At 42.3% G+C, this 24,460-nt stretch overlaps 1 protein-coding gene across 1 annotated transcript in view; it reads left to right on the top strand.

The window, feature by feature from the left end:
- Positions 1-18,359, top strand: part of cmip (c-Maf inducing protein) — a 60,747-nt gene extending 42,388 nt beyond the window's left edge. Inside the window, exons 11-21 of the mRNA XM_083763315.1 lie at positions 734-799; positions 3,763-3,789; positions 4,134-4,182; positions 4,323-4,430; positions 5,219-5,335; positions 7,957-8,097; positions 11,818-11,865; positions 13,179-13,325; positions 14,460-14,565; positions 16,022-16,092; positions 17,807-18,359. Of these exons, the coding sequence (XP_083619441.1) occupies positions 734-799; positions 3,763-3,789; positions 4,134-4,182; positions 4,323-4,430; positions 5,219-5,335; positions 7,957-8,097; positions 11,818-11,865; positions 13,179-13,325; positions 14,460-14,565; positions 16,022-16,092; positions 17,807-17,860 (934 nt within the window). The 3' untranslated portion in view covers positions 17,861-18,359. The remainder of the gene's footprint in view (positions 1-733; positions 800-3,762; positions 3,790-4,133; positions 4,183-4,322; positions 4,431-5,218; positions 5,336-7,956; positions 8,098-11,817; positions 11,866-13,178; positions 13,326-14,459; positions 14,566-16,021; positions 16,093-17,806) is intronic.
- The last annotated feature ends 6,101 nt before the right edge of the window (positions 18,360-24,460 follow it).

Genomic DNA, 24,460 nt, shown 5'->3' on the forward strand with positions numbered 1-24,460 from the left:
AGACGTGTGTGTGTGTGTGTGTGTGTGACGGGTTGGTGTATATGGCACAGTGTGAAAGTGGAGTAGGGCTTGTGTGTGTACTGGTATGTACGTAGGTATATCGCTCTCGGGGGTGTGTGTGTGCGCGCGCGAATGGGGCCAACCTAAAATGCGATAGTGCGCACGCTCGCGCGTGTGTGTGAATGGGGCCAACCTAAAAAGCGATAGTGTGTGTTTGCGTACGTAGTACGTACGTACGCAGCATTTCTGTAACAAAACCAGTTGTTACTTAACATGGTAATGGGATCTTCCACAGGTCGCATTACATTAATGTCTCACAGGTGTTTGCGTCACTGCTGCTCACATTTCACCTGAGGGACCTCTCCTCCTCCTCCCCGGCCTTGTTTTTATACACTATTCTTCTACGTGTCGTGAACTCTCTCTCCCTCTTCTATACTTTCCTTCCCTCTCTTTTTTACGCCCATTAAGACCCGGAACGCAAATGTGTGTCACCGTGGCTACATTAGTTGTTGAAAAATACCAGCTATACAAGCTCATAGCTACGACCTTTGTAGATCGTGTGTGTGTGTGTGTGTGTGTGTGTGTGTGTGTGTGTGTCTGTGTGTGTGTGTGTGTGTGTGTGTGTGTGTGTGTGTGTGTGTGAAAATGATTTTGGGGGCCCTTGACATGAAATAGTCAAATAGACATTTTGTAGAATCAGGTCTTAATGTGTTTGTGTATCGTTTTCTTCCAGGTCTGACTATGATGACTGGAGACCAGCTCTGGCCAGCCTACTGCAGCCTATCCCCTTTCCCAAAGAGTGAGTCTATACACACACACACACACACACACACCATCAACACACATTGACACAGAAAAGGCTGCGTTTCACTCTCAGCCTAGAGAAAGTAGGTTCATTTGCACTACTTAAACACTTGCTGACCCATTGACACTTCATCGGCAAACATCCCAAACTACCTCTTCCTCAAGGATGTAGCTTATTAAACTACCTCTTCCTCTCAGGGATGTAGCTTATTAAACTACCTCTTCCTCAGGGATGTAGCTTATTAAACTACCTCTTCCTCAGGGATGTAGCTTATTAAACTACCTCTTCCTCAAGGATGTAGCTTATTAAACTACCTCTTCCTCAAGGATGTAGCTTATTAAACTACCTCTTCCTCTCAGGGATGTAGCTTATTAAACTACCTCTTCCTCAGGGATGTAGCTTATTAAACTACCTCTTCCTCAGGGATGTAGCTTATTAAACTACCTCTTCCTCAAGGATGTAGCTTATTAAACTACCTCTTCCTCTCAGGGATGTAGCTTATTAAACTACCTCTTCCTCAAGGATGTAGCTTATTTAACTACCTCTTCCTCAAGGATGTAGCTTATTAAACTACCTCTTCCTCAAGGATGTAGCTTATTAAACTACCTCTTCCTCAAGGATGTAGCTTATTAAACTACCTCTTCCTCAAGGATGTAGCTTATTAAACTACCTCTTCCTCTCAGGGATGTAGCTTATTAAACTACCTCTTCCTCAAGGATGTAGCTTATTAAACTACCTCTTCCTCAAGGATGTAGCTTATTAAACTACCTCTTCCTCAAGGATGTAGCTTATTAAACTACCTCTTCCTCAAGGATGTAGCTTATTAAACTACCTCTTCCTCAGGGATGTAGCTTATTAAACTACTCTTCCTCTCAGGGATGTAGCTTATTAAACTACCTTTTCCTCAGGGATGTAGCTTATTAAACTACCTCTTCCTCAAGGATGTAGCTTATTAAACTACCTCTTCCTCAGGGATGTAGCTTATTAAACTACCTCTTCCTCAGGGATGTAGCTTATTAAACTACCTCTTCCTCTCAGGGATGTAGCTTATTAAACTACCTCTTCCTCTCAGGGATGTAGCTTATTAAACTACCTCTTCCTCTCAGGGATGTAGCTTATTATAAACTACCTCTTCCTCTCAGGGATGTAGCTTATTAAACTACCTCTTCCTCTCAGGGATGTAGCTTATTAAACTACCTCTTCCTCTCAGGGATGTAGCTTATTAAACTACCTCTTCCTCAGGGATGTAGCTTATTAAACTACCTCTTCCTCAGGGATGTAGCTTATTAACACTTACAGCACGTAGGACGCCTGAGAACGTCATAGGATACCGAACGTAGAGTTCTAAGGACGTCTGAGGACGTCCTAGCGACATCCCAGCGATGCGGGGCGAGATATTAATATTCAGAATTTTTCCTATTTATTTTTTTGGCATTTCGCTTTTCGCTTGCCGTATGCTAACGCTCAGTGCTACTATTAGCTTATTATTGACTCCCACGTTAGCGAGATGGAAAGAATGACTCGTAGCTCCTAATCCAGGGCGCTCTCCGTGGTGATGAATAGAGCGATATGCTGGCGCTTATTTTCTGCTCCTCATCCGTCTCTCCCGCAAAATATGAACGCTTTTTGGAGCGTAAAACAATATATTAAGATGATCGGGGATGTTGAGGTCACTTTGTAAAGTCAACTTTTTTAGGAAAGTGTTTCCGGTTCATGGCTTTCAAAGTAAAAGCGATCAGACACCTCCGGTATTCTATAGCCTATATTTTGAAGGCAGTCGGCGTACTCAATGTGTTAAACTACCTCTTCCTCAGGGATATAGCTTATTATAAAGTATTGCTTGTACATTTATAAATTCACCTGAAAACCACCCGTTCAACAATGACTTGAAGCAGCACAATTGAATCAGGACGGTATCATTTATGCTTATTGTATGCGAGTGTCATGCTCACAACGTGCTGCAGCATGGCACACATTGCGGGTTTGTAGATCTTACGCCGTACCCGTGTGCAACCGAGATGCACTCTTATCACTTCTATACGGTATAATGATGTCTCTTACTGCGTGTGTACCTGTGTATCATGTGGACAGCAGTCTGTCTGTCGTAACCGTATCCAGCGCCCGGGTCCCGTAGGGGCCTGTGTGTTGACGTGGGTGTAACCAACCTCACCTAACCCTCCCTGAGGGGTGACGGCTCCCTCCGGGGGTGAGCAGATTGTAATTGGCTTGCCCAGCCTCCAGCCACATTATAATAATTGTTGCCTCACTGCTGTGTGTCGGCCACCTGTGGATATCTTGTTGTTCCTGCCAACAGCTGGAGCTCACCTGCTGTCTTTCTGACTGGTTAAGTCGTCATTAGGAAAGGCAACAATATCCCCTATGGTCGCCTGGCGTGCGGCATAGGATGTTATTGGTGACATTAACATGCGCAAAACACACACGCGTGATTGAAAACGCGTTCAAAGCGGTATAATGAGCTGGCAAAGGTCTGTCGCAACATGGACGTGTAGTTACTGTGTGTCTTCCTTGGCTATACGGAAGTCGTTTTGTAATAAGTGTGTTTTTAATTATAGCTGCCTTATTTAGAAGCGATAATCAAGAAGGGTTTATTATTATTTATTTGCTTTACTCATACGAGGCACAAGCAGCCAGACGGTTAGTGTAGGGCCGTGCTTAACACAACAAACAATGTTACTTTTATTTTGTTTTATTCATTTATCTTGTTGTTACAACACTGGATGAGATAGAAATAAAGTTAAAAAAAAAAGGCTACGATTAGAGCGGCAGAATGGCAATTCCTCTTAAAAAAAATTACAATCTTTAGTGGCCGTGTCAAAGAAAAAACATATGTAAAGTCAGACATGTCATGTTAGTGTCTTGTTGGTTACCTTCTGCCTCATGTATAAAATGTGTATGAAACCCTTTATGCTAACCTCTTATCGCTTTGCTTTCCGTAGGGCTCTTGCACATGGAAAATTCACAAAGTAAGTAACACAGTTATGAGTAAAGCTTTAATGCATTACCGTGTGTTGTTCTTGCTCACTGTAAATCGCTCTGGATTTAAGAGCACCTGCTAAATGCCTAAATTGTATATAGATTGTAAGATTGAGTGACGCTGTAGTAGCTGTAGTGTAAAGTGGTATTCATTTACAAACGAAAAGCACCAAAAGTTAAAATATGGATATTTTAAAATATTTTGTTGCTGCCCGACAGCAACAAAATGCTTTATAAATCTGAAAACCGTGTGTGTGCGTGCGGTTAATGTACAGTCTGTGGTATAGGTTCAGCTCTGATATTTCTGTCTCTTCATGTTTGTCTTTCTAAACAGGGAACTGAAGTATGTCATTCAGAGGTTTGCTGAGGACCCGAGGCAGGAGGTGAGTGTCAGTGAGCGTGTGTATGTTTATCGCTGTGTAAACACACAGTTTGTATCGGTCCCTGTGCTTGATGCTGTGTGTGTGTGTGTGTGTGTGTGTGTGTGTGTGTGTGTGTGTGTGTGTGTGTGTGTGTGTTGCAGGTCCATTCCTGCTTGCTCAGTGTGCGTTCGGGTAAAGACGGCTGGTTCCAGCTCTACAGTCCCGGGGGAGTGGCCTGTGATGATGATGGAGAGCTGTTTGCCAGCATGGTGGGTGTACACAGACTGTGTGTGTGTGTGTGTACGCGTGCGTGCGCGCGCACACACACACACACACACACACACACACACACACACACACACACACACACACACATGCAACAAACATAACTAACAATGATGAGTTGGCCCCATTCGCACGCGCACACACACCCGAGAGTGATATACAAACATACATACAGTACACACACACACACAAGGCCTACTCCACTTTCACACTGTGCCATATACACCAGCCCGTAACACACACACACACACATGCAACAAACATAACTCACAATGATCTATCACGGTGGTGGAGTAAGTTGTTGCTATTATAGGACGGTTGGTGTGTGGTCACCAGTATACTGTGAGGCTTTAGACTGTTATTGTTTACATTTATTTAACCCATTTAGGCCTGACCTCAAATAAATAAATAAATCTTCTAAATCCTCCAGTTTTCTGAAATAAATATTTTCATGATTTTTCAAAAATAGCAGATCTGCTATTTTTTTCAATAGCTAAATTATAACAACAACAATAAAACACCAAAATGGGTTAAACAGTACAGCACGGTTTTACAAGTAAAAAAAAGAAGTGGGTGTAATTAGTTTTTGTGCATGATGGGAATTGGGAACTATGCACGACAAATCACTTTGAAAACTTTAAAACTGTGATGTGACAATATTATACGCCGGATTTCTGATCCATAAACTTGACAAAATGCCTGATTTCTGATCCATATAAACTTGACAATATGCCTGATTTCTGATCCATATAAACTTGTCGTCTACCATCAGGTCCACATCCTGATGGGCTCCTGCTACAAGACCAAGAAGTTCCTCCTGTCTCTGGCTGAGAACAAGCTGGGCCCCTGCATGCTGCTGGCCCTGCGCGGCAACCAGACCATGGTGGAGGTACGGCATCGTTATGGCCTAAAATATCACATTCTGATGATGTTATTCTGACCTGAGATCAGATTCATACAAGGTTTTCCACTGGACACACACTGGTCTGATGAACCCATTCTGACCTGAGATCAGATTCTAAAAATGTCAGTCGATTTTTCAAAAATGGCAGACCTACAAGCTCGTATCGCGCCACTCGGTGGCGCGATATGAGCTTGTAGATCTGCTATTTTTCAATAGATAAAGCATAACATGATGCTAACACCAAAATGGGTGCCCGGTCAGAATGGGTTAATAGTTAGTCAATTAAACTTAACAGTTAATACTTAATTGAAATTTCTGCGGTTCTATCATTGGGTGGTTTTCCGTGCTTCCCTGTCTATGTGTGCAGACAGGGCAGGAATCAATAATTCCCATCCCTAATTTTGATATTGCTCTAGTCTTCCATGTACATAAATAACATAGAAAATAGATTATTATATTAAGCCTTAAAATGTATTAAAAAAATAACGTTTAACTTGAACTAAATGCCGTAGTCGTGTATTAACCCGTTTTAAATCAGTATTTGCTTTCATGAATACAGTCCCGTTCTCTACTTTTCCCCCCACTAGAATGTTCTCCTGCTCACTCTGTGTGTGGGAGAGCAGTAGAGTAAAGTAATTTATGAAAGTGTTATTACCGATGACAAGGTACAGCCTGTGCCCAAATCACTGTCATCTTTGTCAGCAGTAAAGAGCGAGGCTGCTCTCCACAGTGTTCTGTGGAGAGGGACTCCATGTTCCTGAGTTTGACCCAAGTATGGTAACCATATGTTTTTCAAACCCACCGTGCTGACTCTTTTGAACACGACACGGGGCGGTCATTTCATCAGCGTTCGTGTGGCTGAAACTGAAGCATTTCCCAACGACAGAGGTCACATGACCTTTCTCTGGAACTAATTCAGCCTACGTTCAGCCGGAAACGCTACCATGTGTTTTTAAAGGGATGTTGGGTTTACATTTTCGGGTCGGCACATTTAGGCTTTTGTTATTCATAACTCTGTGGTTCAGATTTGGCACTTTTCTGTGTTATTCGTGAATTTATGAATGTGCATGTTGATACTGGTTGGTTGTTAGAAGTTAAAAAGTCAGGTTCTACCGAGATCTGAACTCGGATCGCTGGATTCAGAGTCCAGAGTTCTAATCATTACACCATAGAACCGCTGCAGTCGCACATAACATGTTATCATTTATTAACCCATTCTGACCTGAGATCAGATTCTAGAAATGTCTATTACATCCTGACAGTTTCATTATTAATCCATTCTGACCTGAGATCAGATTCTAAAAGTGTCTTCGATTTTTCAAAAATAGCAGACCTACAAGCTCGTATCGCGCCACTCGGTGGCGCGATATGAGCTTGTAGATCTGCTATTTTTCAATAGCTAAAGCACGACATGATGCCAACACCAAAATGGGTTCCCGAAATGGGTTAATGTACAAATAAGGGAATGCCCATATCGAGATGTTTTATTATACCGCAGTATTTACGTCCACGTTTTAAGAACGTGCATATAGTGTTACAAACTTAAGAAAACACAAAAACAAGATCACACAAAAACAAATCGCACATGTTCATGGCATGGTATGCTATCCATGAACTGTTTCATAAACCTGCTGGCTAAACCTATCTACCCTATATAGATAGACTGCACATCCGGGGTTTTGACTAGTGCCTCAAACCAAAATAACAAGGAAGCAAAGATATTGAGTGAATTGACGCACAATACATTTCTCAGTCAGCACTACTGTGCACATTTATCACCGTAGTACATATTACCAGTAAGACGCCTGTGGGGGGCGAGAAGACACCTTGCCCTAAAGGGCGAGGTCGCGTGCGATTCCGCGAGACCTTGGCACCATAATATGGGGCTTTCCCCATGTATGGGGATTTTGAATGATACACTGACTGACTGACTGACTGACGGGAAATGCATGATTCACTAGTTAACTGACCTTTGTGGCAACCACAGTGGTTATCATGAGACTGTCACAATATGGTCATATATTGGCATTCCCATATATGGGCTTAAAGGAGCATTCAATGATTTGGGTGATTTGTAAAAAAAAACTCCGGTCTGCCCCGGTAACAAGATGTGCACATGTGCGCACTACAGTGGGGCGGAAGAAATGCAACAGGCCAGCAGCACGCACACCAAGGCCCGCCTCTGCTCGATCATGATTGGCTCCTTATATGGTCAGCACACTCTATAGTAGGGAGGATTATCACAACAAAACAAAAAAAATAAGTGAAATCACTGAATATACCTTTTTAATATTGATCACAGTCAAGGATCTCCATATATGGGCATAACAGTCACAGGGATTTGCTAGTCTCGAGGCAGAATGTTTGGCTGTGCAACCCAGATAGCATTCATTGTATTGGAAGCTTCTGCATCCCGGTTAACGACACATCACTCTGACAGCAGACTGACCAGAATAAAAGAACGAAACCAGAACAAGACACAGGATACAAGATAGGACACAGGACTCAAGACAAGAGTATTCAGTCTTCTCTCTCTCTGTCTGTGTGTGTGTGTGTGTGTGTGTGTGTGTGTGTGTGTGTGTGTGTGTGTGTGCGCTTGCGTGCAGATCCTGTGTCTGATGCTGGAGTACAACATCATCGAGAACAAGGACACGCAGCTCCAGATCATCTCCACCCTGGAGAGCACCCAGACGGGCCTGCGCATGTACGAGCAGCTCTGTGAGCGCCAGAGAGAGCTCAAAGAGCTGGTGAGTTACTGTACTTTACTGTACGACATGCTGTACATGTACGAGCAGCTCTGTGAGCGCCAGAGAGAGCTCAAAGAGCTGGTGAGTTACTGTACTTTACTGTACGACATGCTGTACATGTACGAGCAGCTCTGTGAGCGCCAGAGAGAGCTCAAAGTGCTGGTGAGTTACTGTACGACATACTGTACGACATGCTGTACATGTACGAGCAGCTCTGTGAGCGCCAGAGAGAGCTCAAAGAGCTGGTGAGTTACTGTACGACATACTGTACGACATGCTGTACATGTACGAGCAGCTCTGTGCTATGTTATTTTTAACAAATAAAAAAACGGACTAAAATGTTCTGGAAAATTGCATATCTACAAGCTCACACACAATACATCGCACATTGTCGCGTGTAGAAGTTCATTCAGCCTGCTACACACACACACACACACACACACACACACACACACTAGCAGTCAAATACTTAATACAAATTAAACAATGACACACTTATAAATCTCCGTCCGTCTCTGCGTGTTTACATGCATGGGACACAGTTTGTACAGTGTGCTGTCTGCGTGCACAACCCATTCTGACCTGAGATCAGATTCATACGAGGTTTCCACTGGACACACACTGGTCTGATTGACCCATTCTGACCTGAGATCAGATTCTAAAAATGTCAGTCGTTCTTCGATTTTTTTCAAAAATAGCAGACCTACAAGCTCGTATCGCGCCACTCGGTGGCGCGATATGAGCTTGTAGATCTGCTATTTTTCAATAGCTAAAGCATAACATGATGCTGACACCAAAATGGGTGCCCGGTTAGAATGGGTTAGTGGTTTACACACGCCGGATCTGAAAACATAAACACTGTCCTATTCACTCGTTCGACCCCTTCATTCAAGATATGTCAGCGTTGAATTGTATTATAATTGTATACAATGTTTAGTTTTGGCAGGCTTACTAAACTGAACCACTGGATCATACTCGTGTTCTTTGTCTGGTTAAAGTTGTATATTGGATTACATCAGAGGATCCCAAACTTCTAGAGACCCAACATAGAAATTAGACATTCGCCCGGGACCCAAATGAGTGAAAATAGCAGATCTACAAGTTCACAGCACGTCGCTTTTCTTATTTGTTTTGAAAATAACAATAGGCCTAAGCTTATTTGTCAGCTGTTTTATCTTCAAATGGTTGTTTCAAGAGCAACCAGTTTATTTCTGTTTGCAAACAGATCTCATTTGAATGATGTTTGGGAGACAATACACTAGGGCTGACCCAAAGAAATAGATTAATCGATGTTCAATCGATACGCACGGGAATCGATTTTTTAATTTTGAATCGAATAGTCATTTAAAAAAAAGCGGACGCTTTTGGTCCGCGAGACGGCCCCATTTGGTCCTCGAGCCATGCTCGCGCCTCGCAGCACCACAACGCCTCCTCCCCTCTCCCCCTCACTCGTGGTAAGGTAACAACAAGGAAGTCAACACAGCAGCCTGCAGTCATGCCGCCACAAAATAAATCTAAAGTGTGGTTGCATTTTAGAATATGCAAGGAGAACAAAGAACAAGTGGTGTTCAGTGTCAACTATGTGACAAGAAATTGGCGTATCACATACGGGATGGCCCAAGTGGGGCGAAAAATCTGCAGCGAAATTTCACGCATGGGACAGGGGAAAAAGCCCCTGACCTCCTGGGCTCCGAGTGACTTCCAGGCGCGCTAATTTGAGCCGCGGTCATCCACACTTTTCTACCCCAAGAAAGAGCCTCGTCGGAAGGTTCTGAGAGCGGCGTAGACCGCGGCGCAAATTAGCGCGCCTGGAGCTCCAGGACTGGTGCTTTTTTTGTTGTTTTCACATCTGAGTTTCAATCGGAAGAGAAAAATCCCTACATTTTCTGGATTATAGGCTATATATATTTTTTTTTGAGAGGTAATGCATGTGTCAGGCAGTTGACTTGTTACGGTCGGATGTTTTATTAAGCCTAATTATTTGTGCGTCACTGCTTTCATGAAGGCTGCAACAGTTGTTGCTTCAACGCTTATCGTTTTAAATAAATGAGACCAATCCAAGCATGCACCTCGCATCGCACCCCCCCCCCCCCCCCCCCGTTGGGTTTCGAAGCGTCGACGATCAAAACAAATTCATATCGAAGCGTCGATCATCAAAAACGTAATCGAAGGTCAGCCCTACAATACACTTTCCTGGGTTTTTTATGTGGGTAGTTTGTGTTTTTAGATATTTTAGTATTTCAAAGTGTCTGTGATGTCACGGACACTGGTCTCACTTCCTTCCTGGACTACATGTTGTCTCAGTAACTGCCTGCATGGGCACACTTGAACTTCCATGCGCGGCCAAAGGAAGCTGTCGTTTGCATAATTTCCGGGTTTTTTAGACAGCTGGTAGATGAAAATGAAGCTCCACCCACGCGGCAGAATGCTGCTGGGGCAAGCTGCTTTTACGGGAATCTGGCCGACGCAGCAATCTGCCGTGTGGGTGGAGCTTCATTTCCATCCACCAGCTGTCTACAAACCCGGAAATTACGCAAAAGACAGCTTGGAATCTTAGGTGTAGTTACAGGGTAAGACAGCCTTGCAAAGCATTATGGTCATTGTAGTAATCCAGCAGTGAGACCAGTGTCCGTGACATCACAGACACTTTGAAATACTAAAGTATCTAGAAACACGTATTGCCTGCATAAAAAAAACCCAGGAAAGTGTTTCTTGTGTCCCAAACATCATTAAAATAAGTTCTGGTTGCGAAAGGGCCTGGGGAGAAGTGGCTAAGTGGGGAGAAGTTAACTAATAACTAAGTTAACTTTAAGCGTTATGTTATACTGTATCTTTTGAAAAATAGCAGATCTACAAGCTCTCGATGTCAGGCCAAAATGGGTTAAGTAACATTTGAGTACTAGAAGGGCCTAGTCCTGAACAGAGCTGTACACAGACGCCAGCTACAGGTCTAGTCCTGAAACCCATAGTCTGTTCAAGAACAAAGTTGCTCACATATGTCACCTACAGGCTAACATGGTACTGCATGACCTTTGAGTGTATAGGACTTAAAACATTAAAACTAGACGTAAACTAAAACATTTCAGATGACTAAACTATGACTAAAACTAAATGAAATTGTATTCAAAAGACTATGACTACTAATCCTCGCGTGGCCAGACTGTTTGTTGCCTCTTGTAATTTTCAATTGTTTCCGGTAACGATAAAGCGGAACTGAAGCCTCCTCCATGGCATGCAAATTTATCCTAATATAAATAGAACTAATCTAAGCATATCGCTTGCTGCTTATTTTTCGTGAACGGAAATGCCAGCGTCCTTACTCGGATTTTGGGAGGTGTAGATAGTTACAGAGTAGCCTCGGGAAACCCAGACGTTTTATTTAGTTACAGAGTGATTCAGAGATTGTGGAATAGTTGTCTAGCTACGCGAGACCAGACTATGGGAACCCCTTTTGGTGTTAGCATTATGCTATGCTTTAGCTATTGAAAAATAGCAGATCTACAAGCTCATAGCGCGCCACCGAGTGGCGCGCTACGAGCTTGTAGGTCTGCTATTTTTGAAAAATCGAAGAACGACTGACACGGAAACATAGCTTTTTCAGAAAACTGTCAGGATGTAGTGTAGAAGGTCAAAATGGGTAAAAACCAAAACTTCCTGTCAAAATCAACACTGACGTACTGTGTGTTTGTTTGTCTCTCTCTCTCTCTCTCTCTCTCTCAGCAAAGAAAAGGAGGCCCCACCCGCCTGACTCTGCCCTCAAAGTCCACAGTGAGTTTTTGTATGCGTGTTGCTTAGCACATTAGTCATATGAGGTCACATGATAATACCACTGATGTACAAAAAAAACAAAACCTCCATTATTCTGGCTGAAATTAAACTGGAATTGTTTTGTGATCTGTATTTTATTGTATTGTATGATAGAATAAGCTTAGCATCTGCCCATTAGCCAATAATTAGTAATGCAAATCTTTACCAAAACTATTGCGATGAGATCACATACGGAAATCAGACGCGACAGCGCTGATTAGGTAGAGCGTTCATGTATGCTGAGAGCTCATGCTGGGAAACCGCGTGAAAGGCGTTGTTTCACGTAGGCCGGAGGAGATTTCCCAGCACCGCCAGCTCAAACACATTGGGAAATGTTTGTCTTATTTTCACACACAATAGAACGACGGGATTTAGGTTTGATGTCGGAAAGTTTCCCTTAATCACTACTGTTCATTTTCCACCCGTGTCCCCCTCCTCCCTCTGATTCCTTCCTCCTCTCCTTCCCTCCTAACACCCTGCCCTCCCGGTCGGCCTCCTCCCCGCACTCTCCCTTGTCCCGCGGTACCCGCTACCTTCTCCTCTCCCTCCCATCCCGTTCCATTCTTAACTAAAAACAAATATATTGATTATGTTTCACAACTAGCAGAACACAAGTTCTGCTAGCGCCTGTAACACTCCGGTTCCGGTGCGATGAAGAAATCTGGGGGGAAAAAACAGAAGTGAAATATGCTTATGTGCTCTATGTATGGGAACGTGTTTTTTTTAAAAACCCTAATATGTCGGATTCTTCTTCCAGGCTGCGTTTTCGATTTGCGGCCCATTTATATAAACGATACGTCCGGCGGTTACAAAACGTATGTTTTGGGTGGTTTAAAATAAAATAACAGGATAAATAACGGGACTCGTCCACTTTCCCCGGTTTCCGAGAGAAACTGCTTAAAAAAAAAAAAGATGGTTTCAAATACTCTCTTATGTCTCCCTATGAGTATTATATTGTATTGTACTTTAATTTCTGTACACATCATCCATCTCTCCCATATGCTTTATTTTATTTATTTTGTATTGTTTTTTTGTTCCTCTAAAAAAGAACCTGTGGACATTTGAAAAATGGTTGTATAATATGATTGTGATGTCCCTAAATAAAGAATACAAAAAAAATACAAAAAATAAGATGGTTAACATTGGAGTGGATGGTGACATTCTACCAGTATCAATTCAGCCACCGGATGGCGCTGACGGCTGTAAAAGAGTTAACTCCCCATCATCTCCTTGCTCTCTCTCTCTCTCTCTCTCTCTCTCTCTCTCTCTCTCAGGATGCGGACCTGGCTCGCTTGTTGAGTTCCGGCTCCTTTGGGAACTTGGAGAACCTCAGCCTGGCCTTCACCAACGTCACCAGTGCCTGTGCTGAGCAGCTCATTAAGCTGCCCTCACTCAAACAGCTCAACCTATGGTCCACACAGGTAGACATTATAACAATACACACTCAGACAGCTCAACCTATGGTCCACACAGGTAGACATTATAACAATACACACTCAGACAGCTCAACCTATGGTCCACACAGGTAGACATTATAACAATACACACTCAAACAGCTCAACCTATGGTCCACACAGGTAGACATTATAACAATACACACTCAGACAGCTCAACCTATGGTCCACACAGGTAGACATTATAACAATACACACTCAGACAGCTCAACCTATGGTCCACACAGGTAGACATTATAACAATACACACTCAGACAGCTCAACCTATGGTCCACACAGGTAGACATTATAACAATACACACTCAGACAGCTCAACCTATGGTCCACACAGGTATACTATAAGATAGGGTATGATAGAGCGTATGCACGTGACATCATCAAACCAGGAAGTTATGCAGGAACGCCTACTGAGTGGCAACAACTACTTGCTGGCCTTGACAGCCCATACATCCAAAACAATAGGCATAGTTTTACTGGGCCTAAGTTTAGGAGTAGAGTTAGGTCCTGGCGCCGACGTTTTGCTGAGGTTACGGTTAGGAATAAGGTTAGGTCTAACCCTTTAGGCATAGTTTACTGAGGTTACGGTTAGGAATAAGGTTAGGTCTAACCCTTTAGGCATAGTTTACTGAGGTTACGGTTAGGAATAAGGTTAGGTTTAACCGTTTAGGCATAGTTTACTGAGGTTAGGAATAAGGTTAGGTTTAACCGTTTAGGCATAGTTTACTGAGGTTAGGGTTAGGAATAAGGTTAGGTTTAACCGTTTAGGCATAGTTTACTGAGGTTAGGGTTAGGAATAAGGTTAGGTTTAACCGTTTAGGCATAGTTTACTGAGGTTAGGGTTAGGAATAAGGTTAGGTTTAACCGTTTAGGCATAGTTTACTGAGGTTAGGGTTAGGAATAAGGTTAGGTTTAACCGTTTAGGCATAGTTTACGGAGGTTACATTTAGGAATACCAGGCTGTACACCCGAGGCGACTGTGTTTTTTGAGGCGAGCCTTCTAGTATTCCACAGACTCGCACACAGAGAGATTAGTAATGACTCATTACTGCTCATCTGGTTACTAATGAGTGGCTAATGTTTCTGTCCTCTCTCTCCTTTCAGTTCGGGGACGCCGGGCTACGGTTGTTGTCTGAACACCTGGCCTGCCTTCAGGTGCTGAATCTGTGTGAGACGCCTGTAACTGATGCCGGTCTGCTGGCCCTCAGCTGTAAGCACGCACGCACACACACACACACACACAAACACACTGACACAGTCACACACACACACACACACACACAGACAGGCACGCACGCACAGACAGACAGACACCGGCACACCGACACAGTCACACACACTGACACAGTCACACACACCGACACAGTCACACACACTGACACAGTCACACACACTGACACAGTCACACACACTGACACAGTCACACTGACACTGACACAGTCACACTGACACTGACACAGTCACACACACTGACACAGTCACAGTCACACACACTGACACAGTCACACTGACACTGACACAGTCACACTGACACACCGACACAGTCACACACACACACACACACACACACACACACACTGACACTGACACACTGACACTGACACACTGACACAGTCACACTGACACACTGACACAGTCACACTGACACACTGACACAGTCACACACACACACACACACACACACACACACACACACACACACTGACACAGTCACAGTCACACACACACACACACACACACACACACACTGACACAGTCACACACACACACACACACACACACACACACACACACACAAACACACACTGACACAGTCACACACACACACACACACACACACACACACACACTGACACAGTCACACACACACACACACACACACACACACACACACACACACACACACCCTTTCAAACATCTGCCCCTGTTCCCCCACACTCACTTGCTCTGTACCTTTGAGGTACTTTACTTGAGTATTTCCAATTGTCAGTACTTTTACGTCTACTTAACTCCACTACATCTTAGGAGCAAATGTACTTTTTACTCCAGTACAATTAGTAGAAAATTGTAGTTACTAGTCACTTTGTAGATTTAGGATTATTATTCCAAAACATACATTTACCACTTCAGCCCTATATACATTTTGACCATTTGAAAACAAACTCACGCATTGTGAGTTTGTAGATCTGCTATTTCATGAGATTTCTTTTAGATATTATGTATTTTGAAAGCTTTTGAAATGGAACATTCTGCATAATGAGTGCTTCCTACCTTTGGTACCTTAAGTACATTTTGACTCCAATACTTTTTGTACTTTTACTCCAGTTCTTCCGTTCAGAGAACCCTGACAGTGCGTTTTAACAACGAGGCGAGCGACACTTGAATTTCAAGTTTGAATTGCAAGTTTGGCTATTGGCTATCGCCTATTCACCCACTATCACCGGACGATGTCGCCCCAAAAGATGAATTATTTTCATCTTTCCGGGCGACGTTCCTCCGCCCACTTATCGACCATCGCCTGTTCGACTGCTATCGCCGGTAGTTGAGTCCAGGGTCCCATAGATAGACAAACAATGCACTTCCGGGAAATTCGCCTGGCTGTCGCCCGCTGTTAAAATGCACTGTGACTGCATACTAACCGAGGCCTGTTTGTCTGCTCACCTCAGCCATGAAGAGTCTGTGCAGTCTGAACATGAACAGCACCAAACTGACAGCCGACACATACGAGGACCTCAAGGTAAGCCAAGGAACTAAATGTTCATCATGTGCAGCGGTGCTTTTCAAACCCTTTTCATATCGAGGCCCATTATTTCATTCGGCATTTGAGCCACGGACCACCATATGATGACATTTAGCCTCTCAGAGCCGAAACGTAGAATATTTTGTTATCGTTTGATTCGTTTGTCTGCAATTCCATGCTGCATTGATGTGGTACCATAGGAGAGATAACAGGCAAAATAACAATTCCTCAATTGGGCAGACTAAATAAATTAAGTAATGCAAATGTTTAACAAAAATGTTACTCTTGAGAGTGTAAAATGAAATCAATGGACCCAGGGCCGTAATGCACAAGATCTATAAGGGTCCATTTGGTTTCAGCTGGAGACCACCTGGAACCCCATTCAAGGACTACTGGTGGTCCCCGGCCGTTTATTATATTGACTTGAATCACCAGCAACCAGGGCAAACCAACAAGTTTATATTTTTCTGGGCATTTGTCTCGATAGTCTGGTATCAGCAAATGTTTAAATTAAGCTTTCTGCACTCACCGGTAGTTAAATCCTATGTGTTGACACTAGGGATTAGGCATACTGAGTAGGTAACCAGCAGCACCTTGTCTCTGAGTCTACAATAAAACAGAGGCGGAATTTCAGAAAGAAATGGGGAGTGGCAAAAGAAATTAACTACCGTCGCCCCATTTCTAAAATGGCAACAATAGTTGATCTACAAGCTCTGTCCATGAACTATTTCCACTATTTGTTTGGGGAGCTAAAAGAATAGAATAGAAAAATAGAATAGGAGAAATGTTGGAAAATGTTCGCCTACAATGACATACCCCCATGGCATCCAAAATAGGGATGCCACGTGTTTAATAAATTAATGGTTATATACAATTATAAGGCTTATCTAAATTATAACACGTGTCACATGTAGCCGGACGGGCAACAATTGCGGATTAATCTGCTAAAACAATTCAAAGCTGGGGGACAATAATGCATAATAACAGATTTTTGGGTTAAATGTGAACATGGCAATTGCCATCCCCTGCTGATGACATCCCTGCAATAAAACATTTGGCGTTGATTGGCAGCTATGAGTGCTATACAAGTTTTTTTAATTTTATTATTAGCTTTCTGTCTGTAGCTAGCTTATACTAGCAGTATAAGTAGCTATAACGTGTGAGGTTGTAGTCACTTATGCAAAACATTTGAGGCAAACCACACTTGTGGACCTTAAACTATGTAAAGCAGGAAAACGATATGCACATCCCAGTTCCAGAATACGGTGCTGGAACCAAAAAAATCTATTTACAATTTAGGCATTTAGCAGACGCTCTTAATCCAGAGCGACTTACATTAGGCAAGAACAAAAAAGCATGGGGATACATCACATATATAAAAATGCATTAATCATGAAACGTGCGTAAGCTAAAAACGTAACTAGAACATATCTACATAATGACACTATACATAGAAACTATACTGTACATATTTACTATACTATGCTATGATGTACTGTGAAGTGCTATGACTATATACAATGCAATTATAGTGCTGTCTACATGACAATAATTGACAATAAATGACTGAATGAAGAAAACTATGACCATTAGGAAATAACAAACTGCTATTAGACACAATGTACGTTACATTTTGTCCGCAGTGACATATTGTATTTCTCTAAGTAAACCCATCAGTAATTGAGTAATAATTCCATGTTCTCTCCTTTAGGCCAAACTGCCCAATCTGAAAGATGTTGATGTTCGCTACACCGAGGCCTGGTGATCAATCACACTCACGCGCTTTTTATAACCATGTGCACACACACACACACACACACACACACACACACACACACACACACACACACACACTTCACCCACATCAGTGGAGGAACATGATTGAGGATCACCTTTATATCATTCATCTCAGACATTATTCCGCCAGAAGAGAAGCCTTCTTCCTCACAATGTCATCACAGGAGCGCCTCCAACCTCCATCACTGGGGACGGAACTCTCTAGTCGCCATAGCAACGCTAGAGTGAAAATCACTTGTTTTGTTTTCTAAACGGAGAAGACATGGAGCCAGGATAGCCTCACTGTCGTTCACATTACAAGGACCTTGTTTTTTTTGGGGGTTTTTTTTGCATCATCAGAGGACACGCGAGGACCCTGCTATCTTGTGATTACAAGGGGCCCTGTGCCTTTAACCACCCTGTATCCCTCAAGTGCGCCTCTTCTTTTCGTATGTGGTCGCTCAAGTTTCTCCACCTAACATACAGTCTGAGGGGCTGATTCATGCGTAGTTGCGTGCCAGACAGTGTCACGCCCAGATCTACAACCTCATGACGCGTCCGTGGCGTTCCTTATAGGGGCTGGGATCCAGAACCGCAGGAATCCGAGGAACGGGATCCGACGTTGAGGAACAGGAATCGGTTCTGTCACATTTTGTGGAACCGTTTCATGGAACCCAGGTTTTTTTTTTAGCCACACCGTCCAGAGCTGGTCGTGTGGACTTCACATCCCCGCTGTACAATTACAATAACGGCGGTTCTCAAAAACGTTTACATTTCAAGGGCCACCATAACTCTGGGAGTGTACAAGTGGAACCAAATGGACCCCTTAACCCATTTTGGGGACGGGAACCCCTTTTGGTGTTTTAACTAAGCATTATGCTATACTTTAGCTATTGAAAAATGGCAGATCTACAAGCTCATAGCGCGCCACCGAGTGGCGCGCTACGAGCTTGTAGGTCTGCTATTTTTGAAAAATCGCAAAAAAATATCTTTGAATATATATTCTTTCGGAAGATTTTTTTTTATTTCGACGTCGGGCCTAAATGGGTTAACGTGTCCATTTGGTTCCCTTTGTACACTCTCAGAGTGACAGACCCGCAAGGGTCCATTTTGGAACCCCCCCCCCCCCCTCCCCCTATAGGAATCGTTAAAGGAAACCGTTAAGGAGTCGGATTGAAACGTTAAGGAACCCGGAATGGTTAAAACCCCGAAGGTTTCCAACCCTAGCGCTGCTGCGATGCATCGTGAGCTTGTACAGTATAGATCGGCTTTTGGTTACGCAACTAAGTATAACTCAGGCTTATTTCTGCCATCGTCTCTATTCTGTGTTTGTGTCACATGTACTGTACACTGAAGACCCCCCCCCCCCCTCTCTCTGTCTGTATCTGAATTCTGAAACCTGTGTAGAACTCCTCATACGTGATGAATGGCAGGATAAAGCAGGTCACATTCCAGTCGTTTTTTTGATATCGTGTCTCTGATCCGATCCAAATGTAGCCTCTCTCTCTAAAAGACGTGTTCAACTGTCATTATTTTTTTTGGTCGTTGTTTTTTTTTTTTTTTTTTTTTGGTTGTATTTTCAGGTTCGGATTCTGGCCTTTTTTTCAAGTGGCTCATTGGGAATGAGGTGCTAAAATACCTCAGTCAACAGAGAGGTGGGGGACTGTGTGCCTGCCTATTCCTCCTATATGATGTTCATGCGCGAAATACACAGAAAAAAAAACTAAAAACAACTTTTTTTATCAACTTGAATGAACATATTTTTCCAGGCATCTGTGCTTTCATATATTGTGTGTTTATATATAAAGCATAAATATATTCCCCCCCCCCCCCCCCCAGTATGACATTTCAAAAGAAGCAGACATTTCTGGAGCTCTGCTCTGTTGACAAAAAGCAGTTAAACAGTTCATTAGTAAAAGGTTTTCTTCCTATTTAATTTTTCAATGTACATAACGATAAACTCCCTTAATATTTAAAAAAGAATAGGACGGTTGCATAGCAGTAGCTTGGTAGTCTGGGACTGCCATATTTATGAGTTCTTCAGAATATTCATACTCTAACATTTTGTCATACAGTAATGAAGACACTTTATGTTCTGTGGATGATAGCCCATTGTCTTTATTTTTTATTTTTTGGGGGGGGGGCGGGGGGAGGTGATGAGATGGGGCCCATGCATTGATCCTTTTAATGTGGCATGGTGATTGATCTGTAACATTTATTCTGCTTATTAAGTGGACCTATAAACGAGACACATCACCAGCTCAAATGTTTTTTTTAATATTGCCTATATTGGTTCTGGGATCGACTCGAGGAAGGACCTTTGCCAAACGAGTTTGCTTTGTGCCCTTGTCTTTTTATTGTTAACAAGGCTATTCGGTCGGTGAACCAGTACTGAATAGGTATGTTGTTGTGCGTTGAATGGAAAAAAGAAGCTTTTTGACTCAAACGTGGACTGTGAAGCACCAACTGGTCTGGTCGGGAGACACTGGTGTTGCCACGTCTCCTGTCCTACAGTATACCAAGGTTTGCAGCGCTTCTATAGCAAGGCTTACTGTACATACTTGCATACTATAAATCCTTGTAATCTCCTTTTCTGTTTACATGGGAAACTGTGGATGCGTTATTTGTCTTTTTAACTTTAATTTTTTATCTGTATTTTATTTTTTAATCTATCAGTCCACCTGTTTTGAATTGTTTTGCTGTATTTATTTTAGTCCATGATACACGGCATACATTTTCAGGCTGTATTGATGAACAATATCGTCCTTGGCAGTGATTAGGAATTTGCCGCTGGGATAAATCCGATGTAGATACTGATAGTATAACACGCTAAGACGGTGGTAAAACAGATTTTTGGTCTTTTTTTTATTTTAATAAATTGCCCATCTACACTACCTCAAAATGTTGCCTGTTTATCATGGCAACATTTCAAGTTAATGTGGTAACTGCCCTGACAACCTACAAGTCTGACAGTATCTCTTTTTCTATTTTTCTAGAGGTGGTTTGGGTTAATCTGTCTTGTATAAGTGTCCCTTTTTGGTATTGCACATGCACACACACACACACACGCACACACACACACACGCACACAACACTCTTCACTTAGCCTTTGTGTCTGGGTCCATCCACTTGTTTTTGTTTTGTTTTGTTCCAGAATGCTCTGGAATTCTGTTGGGTTTGAGGCAAGAATCTGGATCAGGAGAAAGATTTTGGACTCCGTCCACTTTGAGTTTGAATCCATGATGCTTGTGTGTCATATTCTTTGAGTGCCATGACCGTTCTCTGGCTGGCGCAGAACACTTCATTGTGTAACTATGTTCATCTTTAATCTGGGCCTTAATGCGCTCTCTTTCATATCCTTGTATAATGTATATACAAATGTATATAATTTTCTCTTCCCTTATCTTACACTGCCCAATTTTGCCACCCTCTTCCTCATTTTTCTTCTTTTGCCACTTCTTCGCCTTCTCTCCTTTCTTGTATTTTTGCTTGGCTGCCATTTGTGTCCAGGCTTGTGTTGCCTTCATTTTAAGGATGTGTGTGTGTGTGTGTGTGTGTGTGTGTGTGTGTGTGTTATTTTCTTCATTTTCTTCATCTTAAGGGTGTGTGTGTGTGTGTGTGTGTGTTATTTTCTTCATTTTGGGAGTTTTGTTTTTGTTTTCACACAAAGTGCACTGTAATCTAAAAATTGTCATTTATTATATTTTCAATGGTTAATATCTTTTAATTATACTTTAAACGTTTGAATTGATCGGTTTCAATCAAACATTTTGTCTCCCGTGTTCTTGTCGCCTAATTGATATTTCATTTGCATGTACATGTGGCTGCATCAGCTTGTTTTTATTATTTTATAGATTTTCCTCTTTTTCTTTTTTTTTACAAACTGTTTGAAATATGAAAAGGTTCTGATCACTAGCTCTCTCTCTGTGGTTACTCATAGCAACCACTGCACCTGGCCCACCGCCCCATGGAATGATGACCCTGATGAACTAATGTAAGCAACAGTACACCATGAAGTACACGCAGTCCTGCAGGAGTGTCATCATCTTTATGGACTTAATTTACCAGCACAACAACGGGGGAGTGGGTGTGGGGGCGGGGCGGGGGGGGTGGGATTACATCACTGTGTTGACAAATGCTGTAGTGTGTATGAAATGACTGACTCCCATCGTATCAGACAGTTGGCGCACGCACGCAGCTGAAATGACTGAGACTCCCATCGTATCAGACAGTTGGCGCACGCACGCAGCAGATATTTGACTGAAGTACAGTTCCACTAACGTATACAGTGGTATATTAGCACCTTTGTAATTATTTTTAGGTCTGTTATGTTCTGTGATATGAATGAAATTGGATGGAATCACATTTTTCCATTATAGGTTAATATGGGATCTGCTAGGGCAGATTGGGAATGGGGGACAGACTGATTTGGTGTCCTCAAATGTGGCTGTCAAGGTTATTTTAGATTTTTTTTTTGTTTTATATACTTTAGCCAGACTGGTCATCCCGAGAAGGTATAGCCCTGGTCTAGGACTATAGTGATCTAGCTACATGAGACAATTCTGGTTCTGGTCAATTAATTCCATTGAGCTCATCAGAAGTCTAGTGGAGGGCGCTGGCTATGACTGTTGCCTGCCAAAAATCACCTCCTGATCTACCCAAGTGTTAAAGTGTAAGCGAAGCTTGGACATTGACTTGGGGTTGGGGATAGAGCGGTGCACTGGGATGAGATGGGGAGGGTTTTTGTTTTGTTTTATTACTGTAGTGTTTAGAGCAGGACACGTGATTGTTATATAAAAGACTTGTTCAATTTGTTATCTTTCCTTATCCTGTGGAGCTCACTGTGCTTTGCTTTTGGTTCGCGTCATCTCTACCCCCCGCCCGCGCCCGCCTCATTCATACTGTCTGTTTGATAATCCAAACATGTTCTCTGAGATGTATGTCCCCCCGCTCCTCTGAATTTTGTAAAGGGTTTCTACCATTTGAATTTGTGTCCGACTGTGCTTGAGTCTTAATGGTTGTGAAGGAGGAGGGGTGGGGGTGGGCGTGGGCATCAACTGTGGCACCACCTGCTGGTGCAAACATGGACATGACGGACTGAAAAAGAAAATATATTTCCCATGATTCCTTGTAAGATTTTTTTTGGCAGCTAAAGAAAAAGGCCGCCTGTCATCTCTCTCTATCTCTCCTCTGCATTTATCTGCTTTTCCTGCTGGGTTATTATTATTATTGCTGCTGCTGCTGCTGCTCTGTGGCTGTTGTAATAAAATAAATACAAAATACAAAAGATCATCAACAGGAAAAATAATGATGTGAAATAATTTCAATCAAAAATAAAAACTGTCTGAATATGTTTAAAACGATGGACAGGCATGAGTTCTTTGTGTTTCCTGTATGTTAATATTGTACAGTAACTGTCATGTTTGGATCAAGGATTTTATTCAAGTCATTACTGAAAGATACAAAATACAAATGCTATATTTACAGAGGAGAAAGGGGTGACAGTGTGTGTGACACCATTTCAATGGGAATTTATATCCAACTCCACTTCAGTTTTCTGAGGATTGAAACCATTTCTATGCAACACTCGTTTTAACCATTAATATAATAATAAACTTTAATAATATATATAAATTCATATTAAAAAAGAATATTGTCAGACCCATGTACAATACTTCACTCATAAAACAAAGCATATATACCTACACCTCTCCCGCTTAGCGGAGAGTCGGGTGTGGTAGAGGACATCTCCCCGAACGTGCGGGTATGTCCAGATAGTTGCCTCGCGGAGCCGTCTTTTGTCCAGTGTCCATTCTGGGTCCGGAAACGGTACTTTTTTCAGCATTGACCACAGTAGAAGGTCTGCTGCTGTGAATTTTACACCTCTCCCGCTTAGCATCAAAGACACACATTATGTTTCTGTGTAAAAATAAGTAATTAAATAACATCAAAAAGTTATCTAAATGGATAAATGCTATTCACTGGAGTGAATATTCTATTATATTCTAAAAACGACTTATAAATCCTAAAGCCTTGTTTATACTTCACTGTGCAACGGTCCTATGCTGGACAATAGCAGATATGCAAACTCACAGCACATCTCATTCAAGACACTGAACTTGCAGATCTGCCATTTTTGAACACACTATAAAGTTAACCATTTATCATGCTGCTCTACGTGGCACTGCATTCTGTGACATTAAACCAAATGGCATTTTCCACTCTATGACACTACTGTTCTACATTTTTGTCTAATAAAATAGGCTATTAATTTAATCAATCAAACTGCATTAACTAACAGAGATACTACTAACCAAGCTATCCATGTCAACATGCTCTATAGGAGTCTCAATAACAGGTATAAGTAACGTTTAATGTTTAGTAATGTTTAATGTAGCAGAAGAGGCCATTCATTGAACAGAGTTTTGCACAATTTTAACATCCCAGATCGATTGAAATATGAATCTACTGTGCTGTGCTACACCATGATATATTAAGAGTACAATAACATTCCATTGTGAATAAAAACCTATTAACCACAGTGTAATGCTAAAGGTTTCATCACAGGGCTGTCTGCTTCATGTAATAT

The sequence above is a fragment of the Protomyctophum parallelum genome, assembly GCF_964188405.1.
Source record: "Protomyctophum parallelum genome assembly, chromosome: 4".
Taxonomy (NCBI): Eukaryota; Metazoa; Chordata; class Actinopteri; order Myctophiformes; family Myctophidae; genus Protomyctophum; species Protomyctophum parallelum.